Genomic DNA, 20,895 nt, shown 5'->3' with positions numbered 1-20,895 from the left:
ACAGAAATTTGGTGCTTTAAAGATACTGATAAATGGAACATTTGTATAAAAGGACAAAGTTCAAGCACAACATGCATTATGGAGCCAATATAGGTCTTTTAGAAGACAAGAACACAAATGATTAGCTGAAGTTTTAGAATAGCTTCTGTTTATAATAGTTGTGGAGGGATAACTTCCAAAGGAAACGTCTGCCAAAGTTAAAACACTGACCTTTTGACTTTGGTAGGTAAGCAACAGGTATTCAATTAATAAGTCAAAATACGTGGAAAGCAGTGCAATCTTTGACATGACTTGTATTTGCATAGCTGTTGAGCTCAGTGAACTAACCCACTCTACAGCATTTTCCCAATTATTCCCCAGAATGCTTAATTTTCACCAGAATGCTGAATTTTTATGATTAAATCACAAACATTTTCTCCTAGGGAACCAAGCCTCTGAACTCCCCTAGAGGGGGTTGATTTCTTAACTTGTCATATTTTTAACTGCTCATTTGCATTTCTGAACATAATAGTTGTGAAATTATTAGCTTCATGATTAAATATCTTACTATGTCGGCTACTTTTGTATATTTTGTAAATATGCTAAGTAATATATGGAATAATCTACATTAGGGTCCAAACTTCTGAGACCACATTGAAAATCAGGTTTTTTCATTTAAACCTGGAAATGACAAGTAAAATGAAATATTTAACCAAATTTCTGACCATGTCACAAATTACCATTTTTAAGTCTTATCTCTTCCAATGAAGCCTTAGCACAAATTTGTCCATATCAGCTCAAGTGCACGCTGTCATAAAAGCAAAAGGAGGACATACCAAATACTAATACATTTTAAAATTCATGTAAATATTATATAAATATTTCAAAAATTCACTCCAACTGTTATGCTAATGATGCCATTGGTGATGAAAAACTTAGAAAAGAAGGCAAAATGAAAGCATTCTAACAAGTGGTCTCAGCCTGAGCTGGTTAAAATGTTTCCATTAGTTAAAACCCCACTGTATATCAGGAGTGTGCTTGATACTTCATAGATGTTATTATAACAAAAGCATTTAAAGATGTTATGAGAAAACAACAAAAATGCATTTCCTGAAGAAATTCAGAGTGACTGCACAGCTTAAGCAACTCCCCAGTATTGCATGGGTGTTGTAAGGTGATATCCTGGGTGGTTGCTAAGGTATCTCAGGTGGTTGCTAAGGTGTTGCTAAGTGATTGCTATGGTACACAAAGTGGCTGCTGGTTTTGCAAAGTGGTTTCTATGGTATTCCAGGTGGTTGCTCATTAAGGGTACTCTGTGCATTCGAAGGCATTTATTTTATTCCTGAAAAAAAAGATCTCCACGTCTCTCTCTCCCTCCCTCCCTCTCTCTCTCTCTCTCTCTCTCTCTCTCTCTCTCTATCTATCTCTCTCTCTATCTCTCTGTCTATCTCTCTCTCAATCAATCTAGTGTCTCTAGGGTTCTCGCTCCCTTTTACAACCCAAAACTCATAGGCTATCCTTTTCATTGGCCTCCTTACAGCACACACAGACTATTATTCAGTGGGCTCTTTGTGGTGGTGGTGGGGTGGGGGTTAAAGTATGCTGAGAAAATGTGTGTGGAGTCATTATTCTGGGCAGGACTTTTAAGGATCACTGACTAAGGGTGTGTCTTGTCTGTGTGTGTGTGGTGTGTGAAAAACATAGAAGGTGGAGGGAGGGCTGTTACAGGAGAGAGGGAGTGTGTGAGAAACAGGCAGAGGGAGGGCTTACCTGTTTCAACCAGGCAGAGAAGAGAGAGCGGGGAAAAGGCAGGTAGGGCTCTTTCTGGCTTTTTTTTGCTTGTGAGTTGTGATTGTTTGAGTTTGGGCTAAAATAAATGTAACTGAGTATGTGCTCCATGGCCACAAACTCAAACCAGTGTTTTTTAGTGCACAAACTCATCCTAGCCTTGTGCTGCTATCTGAACCCTTAGATGGGCATTCCTGAGGTGAACTCCTTTGTGTAATTCAAGACTTTTCAGAAGATCTAATAGAGCTTGTGTGACTAACAGAGGACAATGAGCTGTTTTAACTTTATCAGAATGAGAGGGTGAGGTAGTTTATCCTTCTTAAACACGCAAGTCATTATATAAAGTGCACTAACAGGCTCCTTTCAGAGCTGTTCTAACATGCTTTCAACCTGCTCTGTCCCTCTCTTTCTGTCTCTCTCTCTCTCTCTCTCTCTCTCTCTCTCTCTCTCTCTCTCTTTCTCTCTCTCTCTCTCTCACACACACACACACACACAAACACAAATGTAGCTATTGCTATAAAATGCAATTTGGAGGGCCCTCAGTCGAACTATGCCTTTTTTTTTTCTTCACTAACTTTGATGAAATAAATTTCAATGTAAATTATTTGACTTACAAAACCAGAAGCAAGCTTAATTGTTGTCTTCTTGGGCAAAAATTAAATAAAATGTTTTTTTATTGTGTTTAAATACTATTTTTTATTGTTGTAGTACACAATGATATGATACTAAGAAGCTGCAGTTTAATTGTTTTCACAGCAGGGGGTTCTCACTTCTTTCCTTTCACCTCTTATTGCTCGCTACCAGCTCAATACATAGTTTCGCTGAGCCAGATGTGATCCTGCAACGAGAACACATATTTGGGGACCATCTGTTAAACCTTTGGTGCCTGATTGCAGTGAAATCTAATGCTAACAAGAGTATGCCCCATCTAACCACCCCCCCCAAAAAAATTCCTGTAGTCTGTGCTTTTTTAACATCCAGAATACAATGATAACACAAGCCAAACAAGCTACCTAGCTTAATGCTATCCTTAGCTAATGGAACTGTTTTTCTCTTACATGAGGTGATGTTTATTTTTACTGCTTTTTTTTATGTTTTCTCACACACGACACAGATCCACAAACTCACCAGGTTTTTGGAAGGACTTTTCAGCTATGATAACCCACATTACATCCAGGGCCTTACACTAGTCTTGTTCATCAGACAGTGATGACAAGTACACCATCGCCCCCTACTTTGAGGTGTGCATTCATGTTGCCATTGGATTAGTTTGAAAATATCCAATTCAGTTTGTTTCCACCCAGGTTAAATCTATATTCCCACCCACATTTAGCCCAAAGTTCCTCATGGTTGTCCCCAGATGATCTTGTTAGGTGAACTCATCTGGTCCCGTGAGACTACTCAACACAGAGTCACAATATTTCACACAATGAGAGCCAACAGTGTCCTAGTTACACAGATATTGGAGTTTCAGGGACAAATCTTTTATTTGATCATATTACTTACTATATAACTTGTTATAATTATATAAAATATATAATTATATAAAAATTCGATTTGATTTCCTCTCTGCCAGCAGAATTGCCACAAGGCTTGCAGAAAGAGATTTAAGATCTTTGTCTGACTAGACTAGATTTCCTGTGTGTTAGTGAGTGTAGTAGTGAACATTATCTCTTCATTAGAGCACAGTTTGCCTTGAGGTGTTCCTTTACAGACCTATAACTGTCTAAACTCATCAGAATGTCAATGTTTACTTTGACGAAGAGAAGCTTTCTCACTATTTGAGTAGTAATGCAGGCAGTTAGAATGTGTGTGGATGTGTCAACAACAGACAAGGACCTGTATTTCTTTGCTTAGACAAATACCACGTGTCATATTTCGATTATTTTTTTTAGAGAACACATTCATAATTTGATAACCATTGAGTTAATGGCTGGTCTGTATAAGCAAAATCAGATTATTTTCTCACTGCAGAAGGTTTGACTCAGTTATGATTTAGACGTCTATGTATGTATGTAGTTGGAGGTGTGTGTGTGACAGGGTAGTGATGCAGGGTGACTGAATCACTGTGGTCAGATCGCTGGAGGCTGCTTTAATCTGTGTGTGTGTGTGTTTTTCCAGGGCGATGCTCAGTGAGTGGTTTTGGTGGGATCGTCTATGGTTGCCTGTGAATGTAACATGGGCGGACCTGCAGGATAAAGAGGGGCAGGTGTACGCTCATGTGTCTCACCTATACATCACTTTACCTATAGCAGTGCTACTGTTGGGCCTCAGAGTCCTGTATGAGAGGTACACAAGCACACACACACACACACTGAGACACATATTTTATACAATGTCAGGATGTGGAATCATACATATGTTATATTGCACAACCACCACACTTGATGTAATGAATAAGCCAAACCAGGTATTAGATGATATCTACGTTTAATACTGGGCTGCCATGGGCGTTTTGGTGTTCTACAAATAAGGCTCATGGGAAATGCATGCATAGCCCCTAAAGACAGGACTAATTGTGTGTTTATGCTGTTGTTCTTTAAATTAAGGATGTGTCATGTATTATTGATGTTATTTTGTATTTGGGTATGTGGGTTAGTGGGTGTTTTGTGTCCTGGGAGTGGTGGGGTCACTGGTGGTGTGAAAACTTTGGTTAGTGGTAACTTATCCCAAGAGTTCAGTGCAGACACATTTAATTTTCCACTTGTTCTCAATACAGAGCTAAAGTGTGACAAGAGAAAATGGTTTCAACTGACTCTTCTTTCGAGCGCCACTGCAATATGTACCTACTTATGTGCTGCTAAATGTGAAAAAATACTCCTAATATGCTAGTCCTGTGCTACTTCATAGATTTTAAATAGTTAGTAGCGGGCTTTTAAGTTCAAAAAAGATTGATGTACCCAGAATAATGAACAGAGCTGTAGATAATTCTGTAATGACTGAGAAAGCTGTAGAACATCGCAAAGTTATAATAAAATGCTTACAGTTTATCCTCGTCTTTGAAAAGTGGTGATCAAGTCTTGAAGCAGATAACATCATAAAAAAACTGTAAATAAAAAATGATAGTACATTATTATTAATCATTTAATTAAAACTTCATGTTGTTTTCAACATTATTGAAACATTGAATAAAATAATTGAATAAAAATGAAAAAATATAATTTCTTGTGTAGTTTAACATATTTAAATCCGCACTGCATGTAAAACAATAAAATGTATTAATACAACGAGTGATACATTTCGTTTGTCCACAAAATGCATGAAAATAAACACACATGTGCAGACATTCAAGCCACACCCACTATGAGGTGTGATGAACAAATTGTTTGGCCAGACAGCATAACTGTGGCAGTGGACATGCCTTTACATGTGTGTGAAATGAAACAGAAAGGGAATGGAAGTTGAGCTGAGTTGTGTAGAAGGTGGAGGTCTGTGCAGTGTGCTGACCTGTTCATATTCCTGACAGACTGATTGCCCCACATATCGCTGCAACCCTTGGAGTGAAAGACAAAGTCCATCCCAAAGCGTCACATAACCCCACACTGGAGCAGTTCTACAGAACACGGTCTAAACAGCCCTCACAGGTAAACCCACACACAGACTCTACTGTTTCACAGAAACATGCACACAGACACTCACTGAAAATATGCCTACACTGTAACTGTGCGTATGTGTAGGCAGATGTAAGAGGCCTCAGTAAGAAGGTGAGCTGGACGGAGCGGCAGGTTGAAAACTGGTTTCGCAGAAGGAGAAACCAGGACAGACCAGGAGTGCTGAAGAAATTCAGAGAAGCTAGGTACACACACACAAACACACACACACACACACACACACACACACACACACACACACACACACACACATACACATACTCACACAGCTTAGCTAACCCTAATGGATAAGCAAAACATGAGCACTGTAATAACATGGATAACTTACTAAAAATATTCATACACTGTGAGCCAGGATTTATATACTGTTTAGTATGAACTGGCGACAGGTTTTAATATACTGCAGAATAGAATCCAACAATATTCATATTGTCTCAAATTTGATTAATTACCTTCATTTTAAAAAGCCATTTTCCATCAAAGCATGCACCAGGACTGCTTAAATATGTATATATTGTGTGTATTAACATTTATAATCTGAACAGTAAAGAGTAGTAATAATTTTATATTTATACATTGTAGTAAATTTTTGGTGTAAAATACAGAATTTTCAATGTAACAACTTTTGAAGAGTATATACATATATACTTTTTCAACATATTTGGTGTAAAACATGAGTTTTTTGTGTGAAATATGATGTTTTTGTTTAATATACCAGACTTTTGGTCACATGCTATATGCAGTCTATACTATACCCACTGGTGCAAATTATGATGGGAAGCATGTCCCACACTTTTTGAAATTATGCAAGATAATTTTTGTAGGGCAGCATTATGTCATCAAAAAACTACATAGCTTATATTACTGATCATATTTTCCATTAAATCTCCCTTACCAATCATACTGCCTTGCCACTGCAAGCTTAAACAGAGGGCGACTGCAGTAGTAAAAATGCACCACACGCACATTCTGCCAAAAAGAGCCGCTGTCAGTGTATCTGTCAGTGTGCAGCAGCGCTCAATTAAGCGGGTAGCCTAACAGATAACTTCACTACCTTTACCATATGGGAGTGCGTACTTGTTTTTACCCAGTTATATATATGAAACCTGCAACTATTATGTGGTGCTAGCATTGTATGTAGGCTATAGCCTCTCGGTGTTGGTTTCCTACTTGTCAGATCAAATTTGCACCTCTGACAATACCTATGGTGAAATATTCTCAATGTACATGTTTATTAGTGTTTTCTAAATATTTTCAGTATATTACAGCAATGCTGTGATCATTTTGGACACTGATATCATGACAGGAATTTTTCTTAGGCATCCCATCCCTGCTATGCATTCTGTCTTTTGGTGGTCTACTAGACTATATGATATCAATAGCTCTTTTATCTATGTGAAATATCTGCTGTTCTGTGCAGTTGGAGGTTTGTGTTTTACCTTTGCGCTTTCCTGGGAGGCCTGCTGGCTCTACGTGATGTGAGTACTCAAGCACTGAATAGACTGAAAGTGTACTATTAAGCCACTCAATCTGAGCCTATTTCAGGCAGAAGGTCTCAAAATGACCTTGAATCATGGTGTATAAGTGTGTTTAGGAGTTTACATGTGCATGCACAAGCATGTGTGTGATGTGCCTCAAGGATAATAAGTAATATATTCCCACAAGGCTCCAGCCAAATCCTGTCATTCACAGCAAGGCAATGCTCCATAACAGGCATGGACAAGCTCCTGTTACACACTCTCACACTCACACACACACACACACACACATTCACATATTCAAATGAATTTACAGAACATTTGTATGATGTGTAGTTGTTTTCCTTTGTTACAGAAACCCTGGTTTTATGATTTACGGGAAGTGTGGGCAGGATTTCCTAAGCAGGTAAGTATTAATAGAGTATATATATATTTTATGACACATTTGCTTCACACAGAGGTATAGGTGTGAGTCAGACATATTGGACTCAAATCCTTCTCAGGTGCTTAGATTTGAAGTTTTGCTTATGCCTGAACACCTATGATTCATGATCTAAATAAATTTGAAGAAATATTATATGCAACAGTGATGCAGAAATATTATACTAAAACGTGCAAAGATGAGTAGGTAGCATGCATGTGCATAGTAGGTTTATTACTCTTCCATAATACTCATAGTCAAGGCAGACAGGAGAGTGAAGAGAAGAGGGATGATCATAAACCAGAAAACAAAGCAAGGGTTGAAAACACAAGGAAACTAAGCTCAGTTAAGAGGGCAAGACTTTGCCAACTGCAAACACAAACCAAAGCGTTTAAGTGTGTCTTAATAAGTCCTTGAACTAGCTGCAGGTGAGTGATGAGTGGGCAGAGCCAGGTTGGAGCTGGAGCTGATATGAGCGAATCCACACTATCACTCCTGCTAATTAAATTAAAAAAGAAGAAAACTTGAAACACAAAAACGTGAAAAAGTGAAAAAAGTGAAAAAGTTGCCTCCTAAGCAGAGATTTCCCATCAATATATTAGAATTGACTTATTTACAACCTCAAAGTTAAGCATATGCTGTTTGATTTAATAAACTGTGCCTGTGATATCAAATTTCTCAGCATAGATTTCACTGAGTTTATTACAAACAACACTGTGTGCTCTAGTCGCAGTGAATGTGTGTGTACGGGTGTTGGGATGATATTTAGTATCTGTATTTGCATGCAGAGTCGGGAGGGCTTTCTGTGTGTGTCAAGATGTTGTTTTTGAGTGTGTTTTTTTTACATACATTTTTTTCATGGGAGAGGCCTGCTGGTTTTTGCATGTGAGTTGTGTGTATGTGTGTGTGCATGCATGAGATTCGGTTTTTAAATGCCTGTTGGTGTGTCTGTGTGTAGACCCTGCTGGACTCTCAGTACTGGTATTACATGATTGAGATGAGTTTTTATGGCTCCCTCTTGTTCAGTGTGGCAGCAGACGTCAAACGCAAGGTGAGAGTTCATCCTGTCACCTTCTTATCACACTTAAGCACACGTATTCAGTTCTCAGTAAACTTATACATACATATCGTCACAGTTGGAACAAAACCTTACATGAAAAGGAAAATATGTAAAAAGATTTTATCTGAATTATAAAATATTCTATCATATATATATCGCTTTTGTATGTCACAAAGTTGTATTCACACAAGTTTTATTTTTTTCCCTTGTGGTCAACTTATGACATTTGTGTGGTTTTATTAACCAAAAATAGTCATAATTCACTTTTACATGACCATTTGCCAGCCTCTCCTTATATATTTGGAATTAAACAGCCTACTTTTTGCTAATGTGCCTTTAAGACTTATACATGTAAATGAGCTCTGTTCTGATTGTCTGCCCTTTGTTGTGCCTCAGTCAAAAAGCAGTCTGGGCTGAAAGACTGCTTATAACTTCAGTGTGAATAGGTGGATATATGTAAATATATTGCTTTTTGTGACATCTCAAAAACAATGAATTTAAACATGTACTTGCAGCATAGCTACAAGGGAGGGGAAAAAAGAAAAATATATAAGGTTGCAAAATTTTGATATGACAGTCCTGGTATGAATGTCTGTGTTTTTCTGTGACAAAGGAAGCTTTGAGTTATCTCTGCTCTTTTATCACCTTTCTGTGTGCCTGAGGTCATAAAACTGCTCTTAATGTATTATCATACAGCACTGATATGCTGTCTTGCCTGTTACAGATCAAAGTCTCTGTCTGTCTGCCTGTAGGACTTTAAAGAGCAGCTGGTGCATCACTGGGCCACTCTGACACTGCTGTCATTCTCCTGGTGTGCAAACTACATCCGAATTGGTACTCTAGTCATGCTGGTCCATGATGCCTCCGACGTTTTACTAGAGGTACGAGAGACACAGAGACAGAGAGAGGGCGAGAGAGAGAGAGATGGAGAGATGCTTCATGTGTTCGCTCAAAGTTTCATTTTCATTTAACCCCTAAAATTCTATAGGCCTGTATGTGGCACAAATTTCAGTCCTTCATGATCATTACATAACTTAATATATTGGTATATTGGTTTCTTGTGGTAAACTGACTATTAGCAAGTGCCAAATAAAACTACTAGCATAAATGCCAAATATGAGTTCATATGAATTCATATGAATATTTTTTGGCCATTCTAGATCAACTGTAAACATCTGAAACTTGTAAAAGACATTCCATGTATTATTTAAAGCTTGTAACAGACATTTTAACACATATTTTACCTTGTAGTAGTTTTACTATGACAGTAGTAGTGACTCTTTCAGTAAAGAGCCCTGGCATAGAGCTCTTGCTGCTATTTACCATTTGTAACAACTGACTGAAGCACATTAGGGCCGAATACCACAAACTTAAAGTCAGTCTTCTAGGACTTCCAGATGGCCTTCCTATTTTTTTAACAAAACTTATCCCACCCCCTGGAAATCAAAGCTTAAACTGTCTGATTGTACTGTCAGTTTTTAATTACGTTTGTAATTAATCTGACACCTTTAGTAGGCCTTCAGGAGCTGAACTGAAGGCCTAACCAATGAGCGAGGTAGTTTGGCTATATCCACCTAGATACAATGTAAAGAAAATCCTGACTGGATAATTTTTTGTTTGGTGGTTTAGCAAATAAACCTTTTGTTTCCAAGTAAAACTCAACAATAAGAGTAGTACTACAAAACTTGCAGAGTTTAAATAAAAGCATGATTATTTTATTTAATAAAAACAAGCCAAAAATTATATTTTTCTTTTTTTAGCTTCATAGGAATAATAACATTTAAGATCAATAAATAGGCTTACAGTTTAGGGGGTTAACTGATTTAACTGGTCTGTGTTCCTCTTTGTCAGTCTGGTAAGATGTTTAATTATGCAAGATGGGAGCGTACCTGCAACACCATCTTCGTCCTCTTCACTGTTGTATTCATGGTAACCAGGCTAGTCATCTTCCCTTTCTGGTAAGCATGAAGGAGAAAAGGTTGAACAGTATAAAAGCAAGTTCTGAAATGGTAGTTCTTCAGTTCTAACACTGAAACCAATGGTTTAGGTTGATCCACTGCACATGGGTGTATCCTCTGGAGCAGTTTCAACCATTTTTTGGGTATTATTTCTTCAACGTGATGCTGGTGGTCCTGCTGCTGCTACACATTTTCTGGGCCTCCCTCATCCTTCGCATGGTCAAAAAGTTCCTCTTTGGCAAAGTGAGTGAGTTCTGAAGTATGCAAACCAATGAGTGAGCTACCTCATTTATTACAGATTAATATTCATATTAAAGTATTACCATTTCTTATTCAACAGTCACTTTCATTCTTTCATTCTGCAGATGAAAGGAGATGAAAGAAGTGATGAGGAAGAGGAAGATAGTCTGGATGAAGATCACAACCATAAGCACTTTGATGGCTCTGCCAACGGCCTGTCTAACGGTCACTGATACACAGCCAGGAACATCAACATAACTGTCCATATTGGACACTCAAATTACACCATTAACTGACTCAGTATATTCATAGCCTTTAATTTTAAGGTGTGTGTATATGTACATTACACTGGTTTAGAGAACAGAAGCACTAGTGAGATGCCTTCTTTTCAAAACATCTGGTTTTACCTCCTCTTACAGCCTCCATGTTCTTCCACCTCTTCTTTGCCCTTTTTCTCTGTCTCTCACCACCCACAAGTATGAAACAGCACCTCCTACTGGGCCCTGAGGAGGAGTGCTGTTACAGTTTTAGAATATATTATTACTTTCTCATCAAACTGTCAATAAAAGTGCCAGTAAGAATTGATATAGGAAAGTGGACTAAGCCAAAGTCCCTTTAGCTCAATAAAGTATATAAAACTTGCCTCTTGACTCTGTGTTTAAGATTGAGGTTACTTTATTGTCTCAAATGGGAGAAAACTTGTTCAGGACAAAGTAAGATTTACAAAAGAGTACAATTACTATACAGGACATATTTTGTCAAAGGCAAACATATTTTAAATATGTTCATGTAGTTAAATTGAAGCTTAATCAAACAATTTTAAATATTTCCTCATAATAACAATGTACACAGTATTACAAATGACACAGTAAGAAAGAATGCTCTTCTTTAATACAAACTCATGAGAACTTAAATACGGTATGTAATTAACAATTTATAAAGTAATGTTATAGCACACTTGCAGCACTTTGTCGAAATTTAGCTGTAATGGGCACATAATCATTAGGGTTATTGTAATCATATTTTATTAACAGATATTTCACACTGGACAGTTTTTTAGAATTGACCAATATTTCAAACCAGCATACGATGATGCTTTTATTGTTCTCTGAGGGAAGAGAATGTTTTATGAAATATAGGGCTACTGCGCTAAAATATCAGCATTTTTTTCGTTTTACTGCATTTGTTAATCTACAGAAATAGATGTTATATTATCCTGCAATGCTAATCCAGGTGGATCTACATTTTAATTTTTTATGTACTAGCACAGGCAGATATGTTAATAAAAAAATATCAGATATCAGTGTATACCCACAATTCCCATTCCACATTTTCTGCAAATTTTCAAAAAAGAAATTTTAGAAAAAATGTCATTTTTTTCTATTTTCTTATTACATATATAATTTTTACCAATATATTTTGAGTTTAATATACTGGTAAAATATGCAACATAAAATATAAAATGTTATGTTATATAAATTTTATGTTTTTTTCCAAAACATTAAATTCAGAAAATAAACAGTAATTGCATATTAAAATGTGCTGAAGTGTGTTCTCTGTAAAGTGTGTTCTTATTAAATGTCACTTAAAAAATCAACAAAACATGGAATTCAGCCTGCATATGACCATTAATGGATACACAGACATACAAACACACTCACAGGTCACACAGGTCAGATGCTCCATGTGCTCTTCAGAATGTTGATGTACTCCTGGTCACTGGAGATTTCAATGCTCAGTCCTTCATAATAGTCCTCAAATTCAGCATAAGACACATCTTTAGTGACCCTTCCTGTGTCTTGTATACAAGACAGGATGTCTATTTTCGCCTCCATGTCTATAAACAGCCAAATATAAAAATGACTCATGAGTACCAACAACTAGTCACTCTATAACTTTCTTCAATAATCCCTTCAATAATCTTTATAACAATGTAAGCGAAAGTGTTCTTTACTAACCAAATTTAGCCAGTGTGGTCATCATGGGTAAAACCCAGTGTTCTTTGTATCCATTGAAAGTTAAATAACAATTCACCTTCCCGAATAAGGCATCATAAGTGTTTTTATTAACATATTAACATTTGAAGATGTGTCTTTCTGATGAAAATACCAATGCTGACTATGTTACACCTACACCTTATTTATGTATGAACACTGTGTGTGAAATTTACCAGACAGAGTCTCACCATGCTCCAAATGCAGGTTCACTTTGGCTGAGTAGAATTTCTCAATGTCAATCAGAGAAACATAGCCAGTTTTATTTGGGTCAAGTTTCACATAAACCTGGAAAAAGATGGACAGAAAGACTCACAACAGAACTATATCTATCAAACACACACATCTAAAAGGTAAGCTTATGTGGAGCAGCAGTATCTGCTCTGCTACCTTTATAAAAATGGCTTTTCTGATCTCGCTCATCTCCCCGGTAACAGCACGCATCATCTCAGCATAGTCCACCAGTGGCCCTCCCTGCTGGCCCACAATCCTCCATACAGCATCAAAGTCCTGGCACACAGACAATATAAACATTATGTTCAAGTGCATTATGTGCGTATCGATGTTTTATTTTGAAAAAATAATGAATATTGATTGAGATTCCTGGCTGCTTTTTTGTTGCTGGTATGTTTAAATATTTTGCTAGTATTTGTTTGCACCTGCTTGGTAAGACTCAGTTCCTCCATCAGACACTCTCTGAGCTCATCTTTGCCAATGAGACTGTTGTTCTTTGTATCTAAACTCTTCAGTCTTCTCCCAAGACTAATCAGAGTTGAGATGGCACGACCCCTCAGTCTATCACGTACAGCCACTGCAAAAGATCCAGCAAAAACCAACTATTCAAAGCAATTAATTCATTTACTCATTCATTTATGGAGGAAGTGAAAATTAGCCTGTCTAAAGTAATCTGTAGATAGCGTAGAAGACTTTTCATGTTCTTGTGCTTGAAAGAAATTATTTATGTGTGCAAATTAGAGAATATTAACCTTGAACTGCCCTTAAGGTCTTCTGATCATTGATTTCCTCCTCAGAAAGACAATATTCCCTTTCTCCAGACTGGGCCCTGTGAGAGAGTAATATTGTACAGTTGCACATTCAGTTGTATTTTCAGCTAATACATTATATGTCCAAAGCTTATAATTAGTGAATACAGCTACTTTAAGGTGCACCCATTTCTGAAACAGACAACTGCACACTCACAGCTTGTATAATCACCATAGAAATGCACTGCTGATAGAATGGGATGCTCTGGAGCCAGGCGTTGGCTCAAGGGGCATAATCCCCCCAGCAATAGACTTTGGAACAGCAGAATTGCATTTTCTGGAGTGATGGAAAACCATCCAAAACCAATACAATGACTTTTGTGGCATTTGTAACCCAGAACTAATCATCCAACAAGTGCCTGAACTCACTAATTGTCTTATAGCTGAATGCAATCAAATCCTCACAGCAATGTTCCAACATCTAGTGTAAAGCCTTTGAAGAAGAGTAGAGGCTCGTAATGCAGCAAATAGACAAACTCCCTATAACTACCCTTGTTTCAAAGGAAACACTAGATTACTAGGTGTCTTATTTATATATGCTTGTTTTTGTTTATGTGAGAGTGTGTATTTGCATACAGTAGTGTTCCCTTGGTCTCTTCATCCACATCGGTAACTCTCAGGGTCAGATATGGCCGCTGTCTCAGGCTTTCGGGCAGATGTGGCATATCTGTGCTGAACCGCAGATCCGTACCCTGCATAATGTACACAGATGGACTTCATGAGTTATTCTGCCTGTGTTTTTGTTTTTGAACAATACTGTACAGAAGGCAGAGACCACCCTTTCGCTTATTTAATTTCCCACTGAAACGGCCATTAAATACAAGATATGCATTTTTCAGCATCAGAAAAATGCAGGAAACATATATTTAACTAAAAATGACAAAAAAGTCTCCAACATTTAATAATCATATCAAATCTATCCATATTTAATTTGTCCACTCTTTTATCTTACTGCCACTTTAATTCTTCCATCCTTCCAGTCTTTAAACCAATGAGTTACAGCTGTGTTACTGACATTATGTTCCGCTTCAAACAGACATTACCATTCACACAAGCAACTACTCAAACTCACCTTAGCTGCCTCACATATTTCTTTCTCAGGCACATTTAAAATGGTTAAAGGAGATTTTTTTTTGAGAAGATTACATATAAGACACTTGCATTACCACAAGCAGTACTTAAAGCTTTCACCTTTGTAAGATAGAAGAAAATCAAGCTCCACTCTTACTTCACATGAGAAAACATCCTCACGTGTTTCTGTCCACCCTTCCACTGTGAGAAGACAATTCAACACTATTGGTCTGAAAGGATGTGTAGTTGTCAAGAAGCTGTAAGTGAGAAAAGGGAATAGACAAAAAAGAGGAAAATCTGCACGAGAACACCGAAACTGGACACCTGAAATATAAAGTTAGGTCTTATGGACTGATGAGTCTAAAGATCTTTGGAAATAACTGAAGGCAGTGTGTTGGCAACCAAAGCAATAAAAAATCATGTTTCTAACCATGTCTACAACCATTAGTCAGCATGGTGAAGGATCAGTGCAAGTTTGGCTATGTATAACAATATCAGGAGTTGGTGAATTGTTTTTAATTGAAGGTGCTGTGACATGATGCAATACCCTCTGGAAAACATTTGGTTGGGAAGAAATTAATTCTACAGCATAGCAAGATAACAGCCCCAAACAAAGACGCTACTGGTGTTTTCAGAACAATGAACTGGACACCCTAGAGTCCAGACCTCAACATCACTGAATGTATTTGTGATTACCTGGGCGATGAGAAGCAGAAAATCCAACCAACATCTAAGACTGAGCCTTGGTGTGGAAAAATATACCAGCTGATTTTTTTTTAAATGAGTTTCCAGAAAACAACTGAAGCAGTAAAAAAGGCAAAGGGTGGACACACTAAATATTTTTTAAAAATATATTATATATTATATATTATATATTATATTTACTTGTTGAGGTATCTGTGTAATTTTCTAATACTAGAAAAATGTTTTTTCCTGATGCTGAAACATTAATACCAGCTACTAAGTAGCCATTTTGACTGGAAATTAAACAAATCAAATGGTGATCTCTGACTTCTGCACAGTGCTGTTTGAGTGGGTGTGTGTGAGATGGAGAGACAGAAAGGAAAAGAAGATGAGAAAGAAACGATGATGATGATGATGATAATGATGTTAATAAGAAGTCTATGGTACCCGTGAGAGATCTGCTAGACAGTAAGGCCTCCCTCGGGTCCTGTAGACACCTCGAGCAATAAAAGGCAATGCACTGCACCTGCAAAATTAAAACAAAGCTCATTTCATAATCCAGCGTTTACCTCCACACATCCAAGCACTGTGTAAAGACAGCATTCATTTTAAATCTCAGAGAAAACTACAAACCTGTTTTTTCCAAAGCTGCGGTACTCATACACTGTCAGGGTGTGATCACATGTAAAGAAAAACCCAGTGAGCTCTCGACATGCCTCACGTCCACATCTGTCAAACAATAATCCACATGCACACATATAAAGGAAACGTTGACTACTACACATTCAGTTTTTAACTCTGCTTGATACATTTACATACAAGATATCAGTAAAGAGAAAAGTATTCATGCTTACGTGAAAATCCATGCTTACTGACAAGAATGGTGATTTGAACTGACGTTTAAAATGCGTCAAGAGGCTTCACATGAATAAATGTATTACATGAACACAATAATTGCCAAAACAAGTAAGGTTAAATAAAGCAGCTGTGTTGATGTAACACTTTTTTTTGGGTGCAACTACTTGGCACAATAAAATCACTAATATCAATCAATACCAATCAAAATTCACTAATATCTATTAGAACATTTCTAATGCAAGATCCATTAGCAACAATAGTTATGTTTTTTCTTTACTGAAATAAATTGAGGTAACCATACTAATTAACACTGAATCAGAAATTGATTTTTACTTTATTTGACAGCAAAACAGCTAAACAGTCTCTCGTTCACAGTTACAGCCATGAGCCGATAGAACAAAAAGTTTCTGTTGCATCATCTGCAAGGTGAGACCAAGGGGCAAGTTTATCTATGCTAATGCACTTTTAAACTGAAGTAAATTACACTCCAGCCATTTCACAGTGATTTGTTCTAGAAGGGACACATAAACTAAACTCTAATTTCTTGACTGACAATCTGACTGTTACAACATAATACTTTTTAAATGCTGGCGAATGAGGCACGGATGTCTTGGCCAGTTTCTCAAATGAGGTAATATCTGTTTTGTCCATGTTCAGCATCGCACAAAAAAAAAGAACATCCCATGTATCAGTATTTCCTGAATCCAACCCCACCCCACCACCCACAGTCTGATCAGATCACTTTTTGGGCCAGAAATGCTAATGAAACAGAACAGGAGAAACAAATTTGAGAACAACAGAATTATTGAAGGTTATTTGCCAGAGTTTATGGGGAATGGCTGTATAACTCTAAAACTGTGTAAAAAAACATTTTATACAGGTAAACTGTATGGGTTGACACCTATGTACTTACCTTGATAAAATTCTGGCATGAAAACAGAGTTTGTGGGATAAGAGGTTCTCTGTTAAAGATTTCTGAGTTTTCACCCTGTGAACACAAACACCTTAATGTAAGACACTAAAAGGAAACTAAATATGAGTTTGTAACTATGTGAATGTGCATGTGTGTCTGTTTGAAACAGGGAGTCTTGTGTGTGGGGAGATGGTGGGATGTGGTGTGTGGTGTGGCTGTTTTACATGGTGTGATGGAGAGTCCGTCTATGGCGTGCTGAAACATCAAACTGGTTAGCAGTGTTCTGCTCTGGGTCACTGATGACAGCCCTGCAAGATTAAAATTTAATTACATTTGTTGGAGAAGTGGAATTTTAAAGGGCCCATGTCCTACATTTTCCTTGTATTTTATTTTTTTTTCTCCTGAAATCCACTTATGATGTTTGTGTGGTTTTATGCATCAAAAAATAAAAGACACACAACATCACACAATCATTTCCCAGCCTCTCTTTATCCCTCAGAATTAAACAGGCTGTTCTTGTTTCTGTGCCTGTAAGACTGACATGTAAATGACATCTGTTCTGAATGACGACCCTGCATTGTGCCTCATTCAAAAAGTAGCCTGGGCTGAAACACTCCTTTTAACGGCATCATAACGTGGCAGGTTAAACTAAACTAAATAGGCAGATATATGTAAATGTATGTTCTTTGTGACATCACAAAAACAATACATGCAAAATAGGCTGTTTTTGAAGCCAAATATGGACCAAATGGACTGGGATTTGAAACTTTGAAACTTTAACATTGTTCACTAAACTCCTTTACTTAAAAAAGGAAAATTCCTTTTTCGATGATATGGGACCTTTACATATTACTCACAAGGAGTGTATCATGAGGTGTATTAACTTAAGCAAAATGTCTGGGCTATTTTGTAGGAATGACTCTTATCTTATAAAAACACAGCCTTTAGAGAATGTGAGGGAGAATGAGCGACTAACCTGGAGAGCTGGTCCACCATCATCTGTTCAATCACGGCTTGTTTTCTCTTCTCCACAGTTAGACCCTCCTACAAGTGTACCACAACCATTCTCATCAAAACAACCATTACATTACATCCTCTGATCAACAAATGTGAAATCACAAAATGTTGATGTATGAACATATTTGCATATAATGCACAGTTTTTATCCTTAATATTGAACCTTACTCTTCAGTAGCACTATGCTTTCAACATTATGTTGGTTTCACTATACGTTTCACTAATGTGATTGCACATCTCAGTAATATGGCTGTAATAGTACAGTTATGCACACAGCCATAATCTATTAGTCACAACAACAGTTTATAAAACAGCTAGTCTTGACTAAGCAGTAATCACTCACTGCCTCCAGTTTCCTGCTTCTGGTGTGGATGGTGTAAGTCTGGGTTTGGCTGTGCTCATCAATGTACAGTGTCTCCATGTTTGGTTGGTGATTGCTAGGTGGTCTGCTCAGTGGCTGGCCTCTGCAGCTGGAATGTGGCGACTGATACCCAAACAGTGAGGGATTTCTTTCTGACATATTCTGTTGCTGTCCATGTGAATGCAAAAAAACACATGGCAACATAACCTTGTATTTCCAAAATGGAAACTCCAAAGGAGAATGAAAAACATTCTCAACAACACATATACGGTAACATAATATTTTAATTCAAGTAATTTTGGGCCATTTGCATTGATCAGTTCATCTTGGTACATTCACAGTGTGTAAATACCATGCCATTTTCAAATGGTGTACAAAAAATAAATAAATAGATATATATTTTTTAGTATATATATTTATATATATATATACTATCTATATTTAGTTTTTGTTCTTACAGTGATGACAAGACAATGTACTTAAATAGTTCTGGTGGACGATTACCTGAGGTTGGTGTGCTGAAGCTGCTGTACCCCAGCTCATGGCTGACAGCAGGCTTGATGGATTTCCGGCTACTGTTATGAAAGCACCATCCTTGTGAAGAGAAGAAGATGCGTTGGAGGATGCATTAACTCTCTCTCTCCTTCTCTTTGTATTTATTTATTTTCTCACCTCCACTTCCCTGTCTCCCAGTCTCTCCAACTCCAGCATGGGAACTCTGCAGAAGAAGAGCGATGGAGATATGATTACTGACCTACTAGCATACTCTATTCCAGCATTGAATAAATATGCCACAGATCTGCAATCGGCAGAACAAGGATAAAAGAGCTTGAAAGGATGTAATGATGCGTCTCTACAAACGAAGATCAGAATTGTCCAGATTCTTTAGGAATGTGACAGCTGGACAATAAAAAATTGGGCAAAGAAAATCCTGATGCCTTTGGACTTTAGTACTGGTGAAGACTTTTGAGAACATCTTGGACGGCAAAGAAAACAAATCAGCGGGTTCTTGACCATATCAAGCCTCACTTCTCACGTGAAGCTCACTGAAGCCCTCTTATTTTGGACATATTATGAAATAAGAAGACTATTCTGCTTGAAACGGAAGGTAAAAGAGGAAGAGGACGATGGATTGATACAATCAGAGATATCATGAACAAGTAGAAGGAGTTTAAAGACCCAAACAGAAGACAGGATATTCTGTTACACTATCCATATGGTCGCCAGGAACCGACTTGATGGCACTAAATAAATAATAATAACACATTCAATAAGCATATGTGGTGAAACTTCTCAGACTTACTCTTTGGGCCGAGGTCCACGTGATGGTGCATTTTTTTGGCTCTATATAAAAAGAAAAAAACAGAATACACGACTATATACACAAACTATGATCTGTTTGCCATCATATCAAACAGAGGAACAGGCTGTTATGAATATGCACACTCACCAGTGTCTGTCTCTGAGAGGATACTCCGCCTTGTGGTGTGAAAGTCCTTGTAACATTTAAAGCTCTGTCCATTTCGACTCTATTAGCCGCTGCTCGGTTACACGGTTTAGATAAAATCTCGTTAAACGTATTTGAGGATCCTGTAAGCTCAGCCGGAGCTTCGCGTTGCTATGGCTTTATTCAGTAAACAAAGCACACGTGACTAGAAGAGTCGCCGCAAACGTTTTTGGGTAATGAAGTCAGTCAGTTTTTCTTTTGTTTTTCTGCATTTGTGACATGTTTTTGATGGTTCTGACAAGTTTGCATCATAAAAGCTAAAGTAAACAACATAACACGAAAAATAGGTAATAATAATAATAATAATAATAATAATAATAATAATAATAATAAAGGTTGTTAGGGGGTTGCCAAGTGGTAGTTGCTGTGAAAAATGAATAAGACTCTATGGGAGGAATGAGGGATAAAAAACGACACATAGAGGAGTGCAAGTCAGCATGGCTGTGGATTAGAGCTTGGGGACCTGCCCTGAGTGAGTACATGCAGTGTGGTGACAGTCCTGCAAAGGAAGTAATAGGGCTTGGTTAGGGGTGAAAATGAATGGGAATCTATGAGAGCAACAACAGATGAAAAAATCACACATAGAGTAGTGCAGGTCAGTGTGTCTGTAGACTAGAACTTAGGGACTTGACCTGAGCGAGTACATGCAGTTTGGTAGCTGTTGGGAAAAGAAATAATTAGGCTTGTGTGGGGGCCACAATGAATGGGAGTCTATGGGAGAAACGAGTGCAGGTCAGAACAAAAGAGTTAGGGGCAGAAAAATAGAAAGAAGAAGAATATAAATCAGATAACAATAGTGTTGCAAAGCAATGCACAATCACTAATAATAATAATAATAATGTATATCTTATCGTTAAACTCATTTCTGTTTAATAGCAGGAAACAGCCTAAAACTGGATGATTTGCAATGTT

General features: G+C 37.4%; 2 protein-coding genes and 1 long non-coding RNA gene across 9 annotated transcripts; 1 reads left to right on the top strand and 2 right to left on the bottom strand.

Annotated features, from left to right (window-relative positions):
• Positions 1-1,659: 1,659 nt before the first annotated feature.
• Positions 1,660-11,176, top strand: cers3b (ceramide synthase 3b). Of its 5 annotated transcripts, XM_036585237.1 has the most exons (13): positions 1,662-1,791; positions 1,952-2,067; positions 2,882-3,008; positions 3,889-4,056; positions 5,234-5,351; positions 5,445-5,563; positions 6,799-6,856; positions 7,212-7,262; positions 8,236-8,328; positions 9,090-9,218; positions 10,189-10,295; positions 10,385-10,538; positions 10,661-11,176. In XM_036585237.1, exons 3-13 carry the CDS (start codon positions 2,977-2,979, stop codon positions 10,766-10,768), a joined length of 1,137 nt encoding a protein of 378 aa, XP_036441130.1. In that variant the 5' UTR covers positions 1,662-1,791; positions 1,952-2,067; positions 2,882-2,976; the 3' UTR covers positions 10,769-11,176. The 5 variants fall into 5 exon arrangements, with proteins under 5 accessions (XP_036441132.1, XP_036441130.1, XP_036441129.1 ...); XM_036585236.1 differs by lacking the exon at positions 1,952-2,067; XM_036585238.1 differs by lacking the exon at positions 2,882-3,008 and having other exon boundaries at positions 1,663-1,791.
• LOC118818106 lies at positions 8,483-10,983 on the bottom strand. The gene is made up of 3 exons (XR_005008063.1): positions 10,943-10,983; positions 10,227-10,292; positions 8,483-9,212 (listed from the first exon to the last, which is right to left on the bottom strand). It is a non-coding gene; the product is annotated as an uncharacterized LOC118818106 (long non-coding RNA).
• A 372-nt stretch (positions 11,177-11,548) lies between the features above and the next one.
• On the bottom strand, positions 11,549-20,049 carry caps2 (calcyphosine 2). Of its 3 annotated transcripts, none has more exons than XM_036585232.1 (16): positions 19,927-20,049; positions 19,780-19,820; positions 19,149-19,194; positions 18,981-19,070; positions 18,459-18,644; positions 18,075-18,142; positions 17,323-17,406; positions 17,099-17,173; positions 15,961-16,056; positions 15,775-15,853; positions 14,149-14,264; positions 13,516-13,592; positions 13,189-13,340; positions 12,920-13,039; positions 12,721-12,817; positions 11,549-12,372 (listed from the first exon to the last, which is right to left on the bottom strand). In XM_036585232.1, exons 1-16 carry the CDS (start codon positions 19,996-19,998, stop codon positions 12,209-12,211), a joined length of 1,563 nt encoding a protein of 520 aa, XP_036441125.1. In that variant the 5' UTR covers positions 19,999-20,049; the 3' UTR covers positions 11,549-12,208. The 3 variants fall into 3 exon arrangements, with proteins under 3 accessions (XP_036441125.1, XP_036441126.1, XP_036441128.1); XM_036585233.1 differs by having other exon boundaries at positions 18,459-18,638; XM_036585235.1 differs by having other exon boundaries at positions 18,459-18,599.
• Positions 20,050-20,895: the final 846 nt, after the last annotated feature.

Source organism: Colossoma macropomum, unplaced genomic scaffold (genome assembly GCF_904425465.1).
Source record: "Colossoma macropomum unplaced genomic scaffold, Colossoma_macropomum, whole genome shotgun sequence".
Lineage (NCBI taxonomy): Eukaryota > Metazoa > Chordata > Actinopteri > Characiformes > Serrasalmidae > Colossoma > Colossoma macropomum.
Note: the sequence above shows the minus strand (reverse complement) of the source record. Positions and strands in the feature narration are given on the sequence as shown.

What these genes read in the sequence shown, in the direction of transcription:
- caps2 (XM_036585232.1), bottom strand. Translation starts at nt 19,998, where the DNA reads ATGGACAGAGCTTTAAATGTTACAAGGACTTTCACACCACAAGGCGGA. An exon ending in CATGCCAGAATTTTATCAAG is followed by an intron (nt 16,057 to 17,098) that starts GTAAGTACATAG and finishes ATTGTTTGACAG; the next exon opens with ATGTGGACGTGAGGCATGTC. An exon ending in GAACCTGCATTTGGAGCATG is followed by an intron (nt 12,373 to 12,720) that starts GTGAGACTCTGT and finishes GGCTGTTTATAG; the next exon opens with ACATGGAGGCGAAAATAGAC.
- cers3b (XM_036585236.1), top strand. Translation starts at nt 2,977, where the DNA reads ATGACAAGTACACCATCGCCCCCTACTTTGAG. An exon ending in CTCAGAGTCCTGTATGAGAG is followed by an intron (nt 4,057 to 5,233) that starts GTACACAAGCAC and finishes TATTCCTGACAG; the next exon opens with ACTGATTGCCCCACATATCG. An exon ending in GGTCTAAACAGCCCTCACAG is followed by an intron (nt 5,352 to 5,444) that starts GTAAACCCACAC and finishes GCGTATGTGTAG; the next exon opens with GCAGATGTAAGAGGCCTCAG.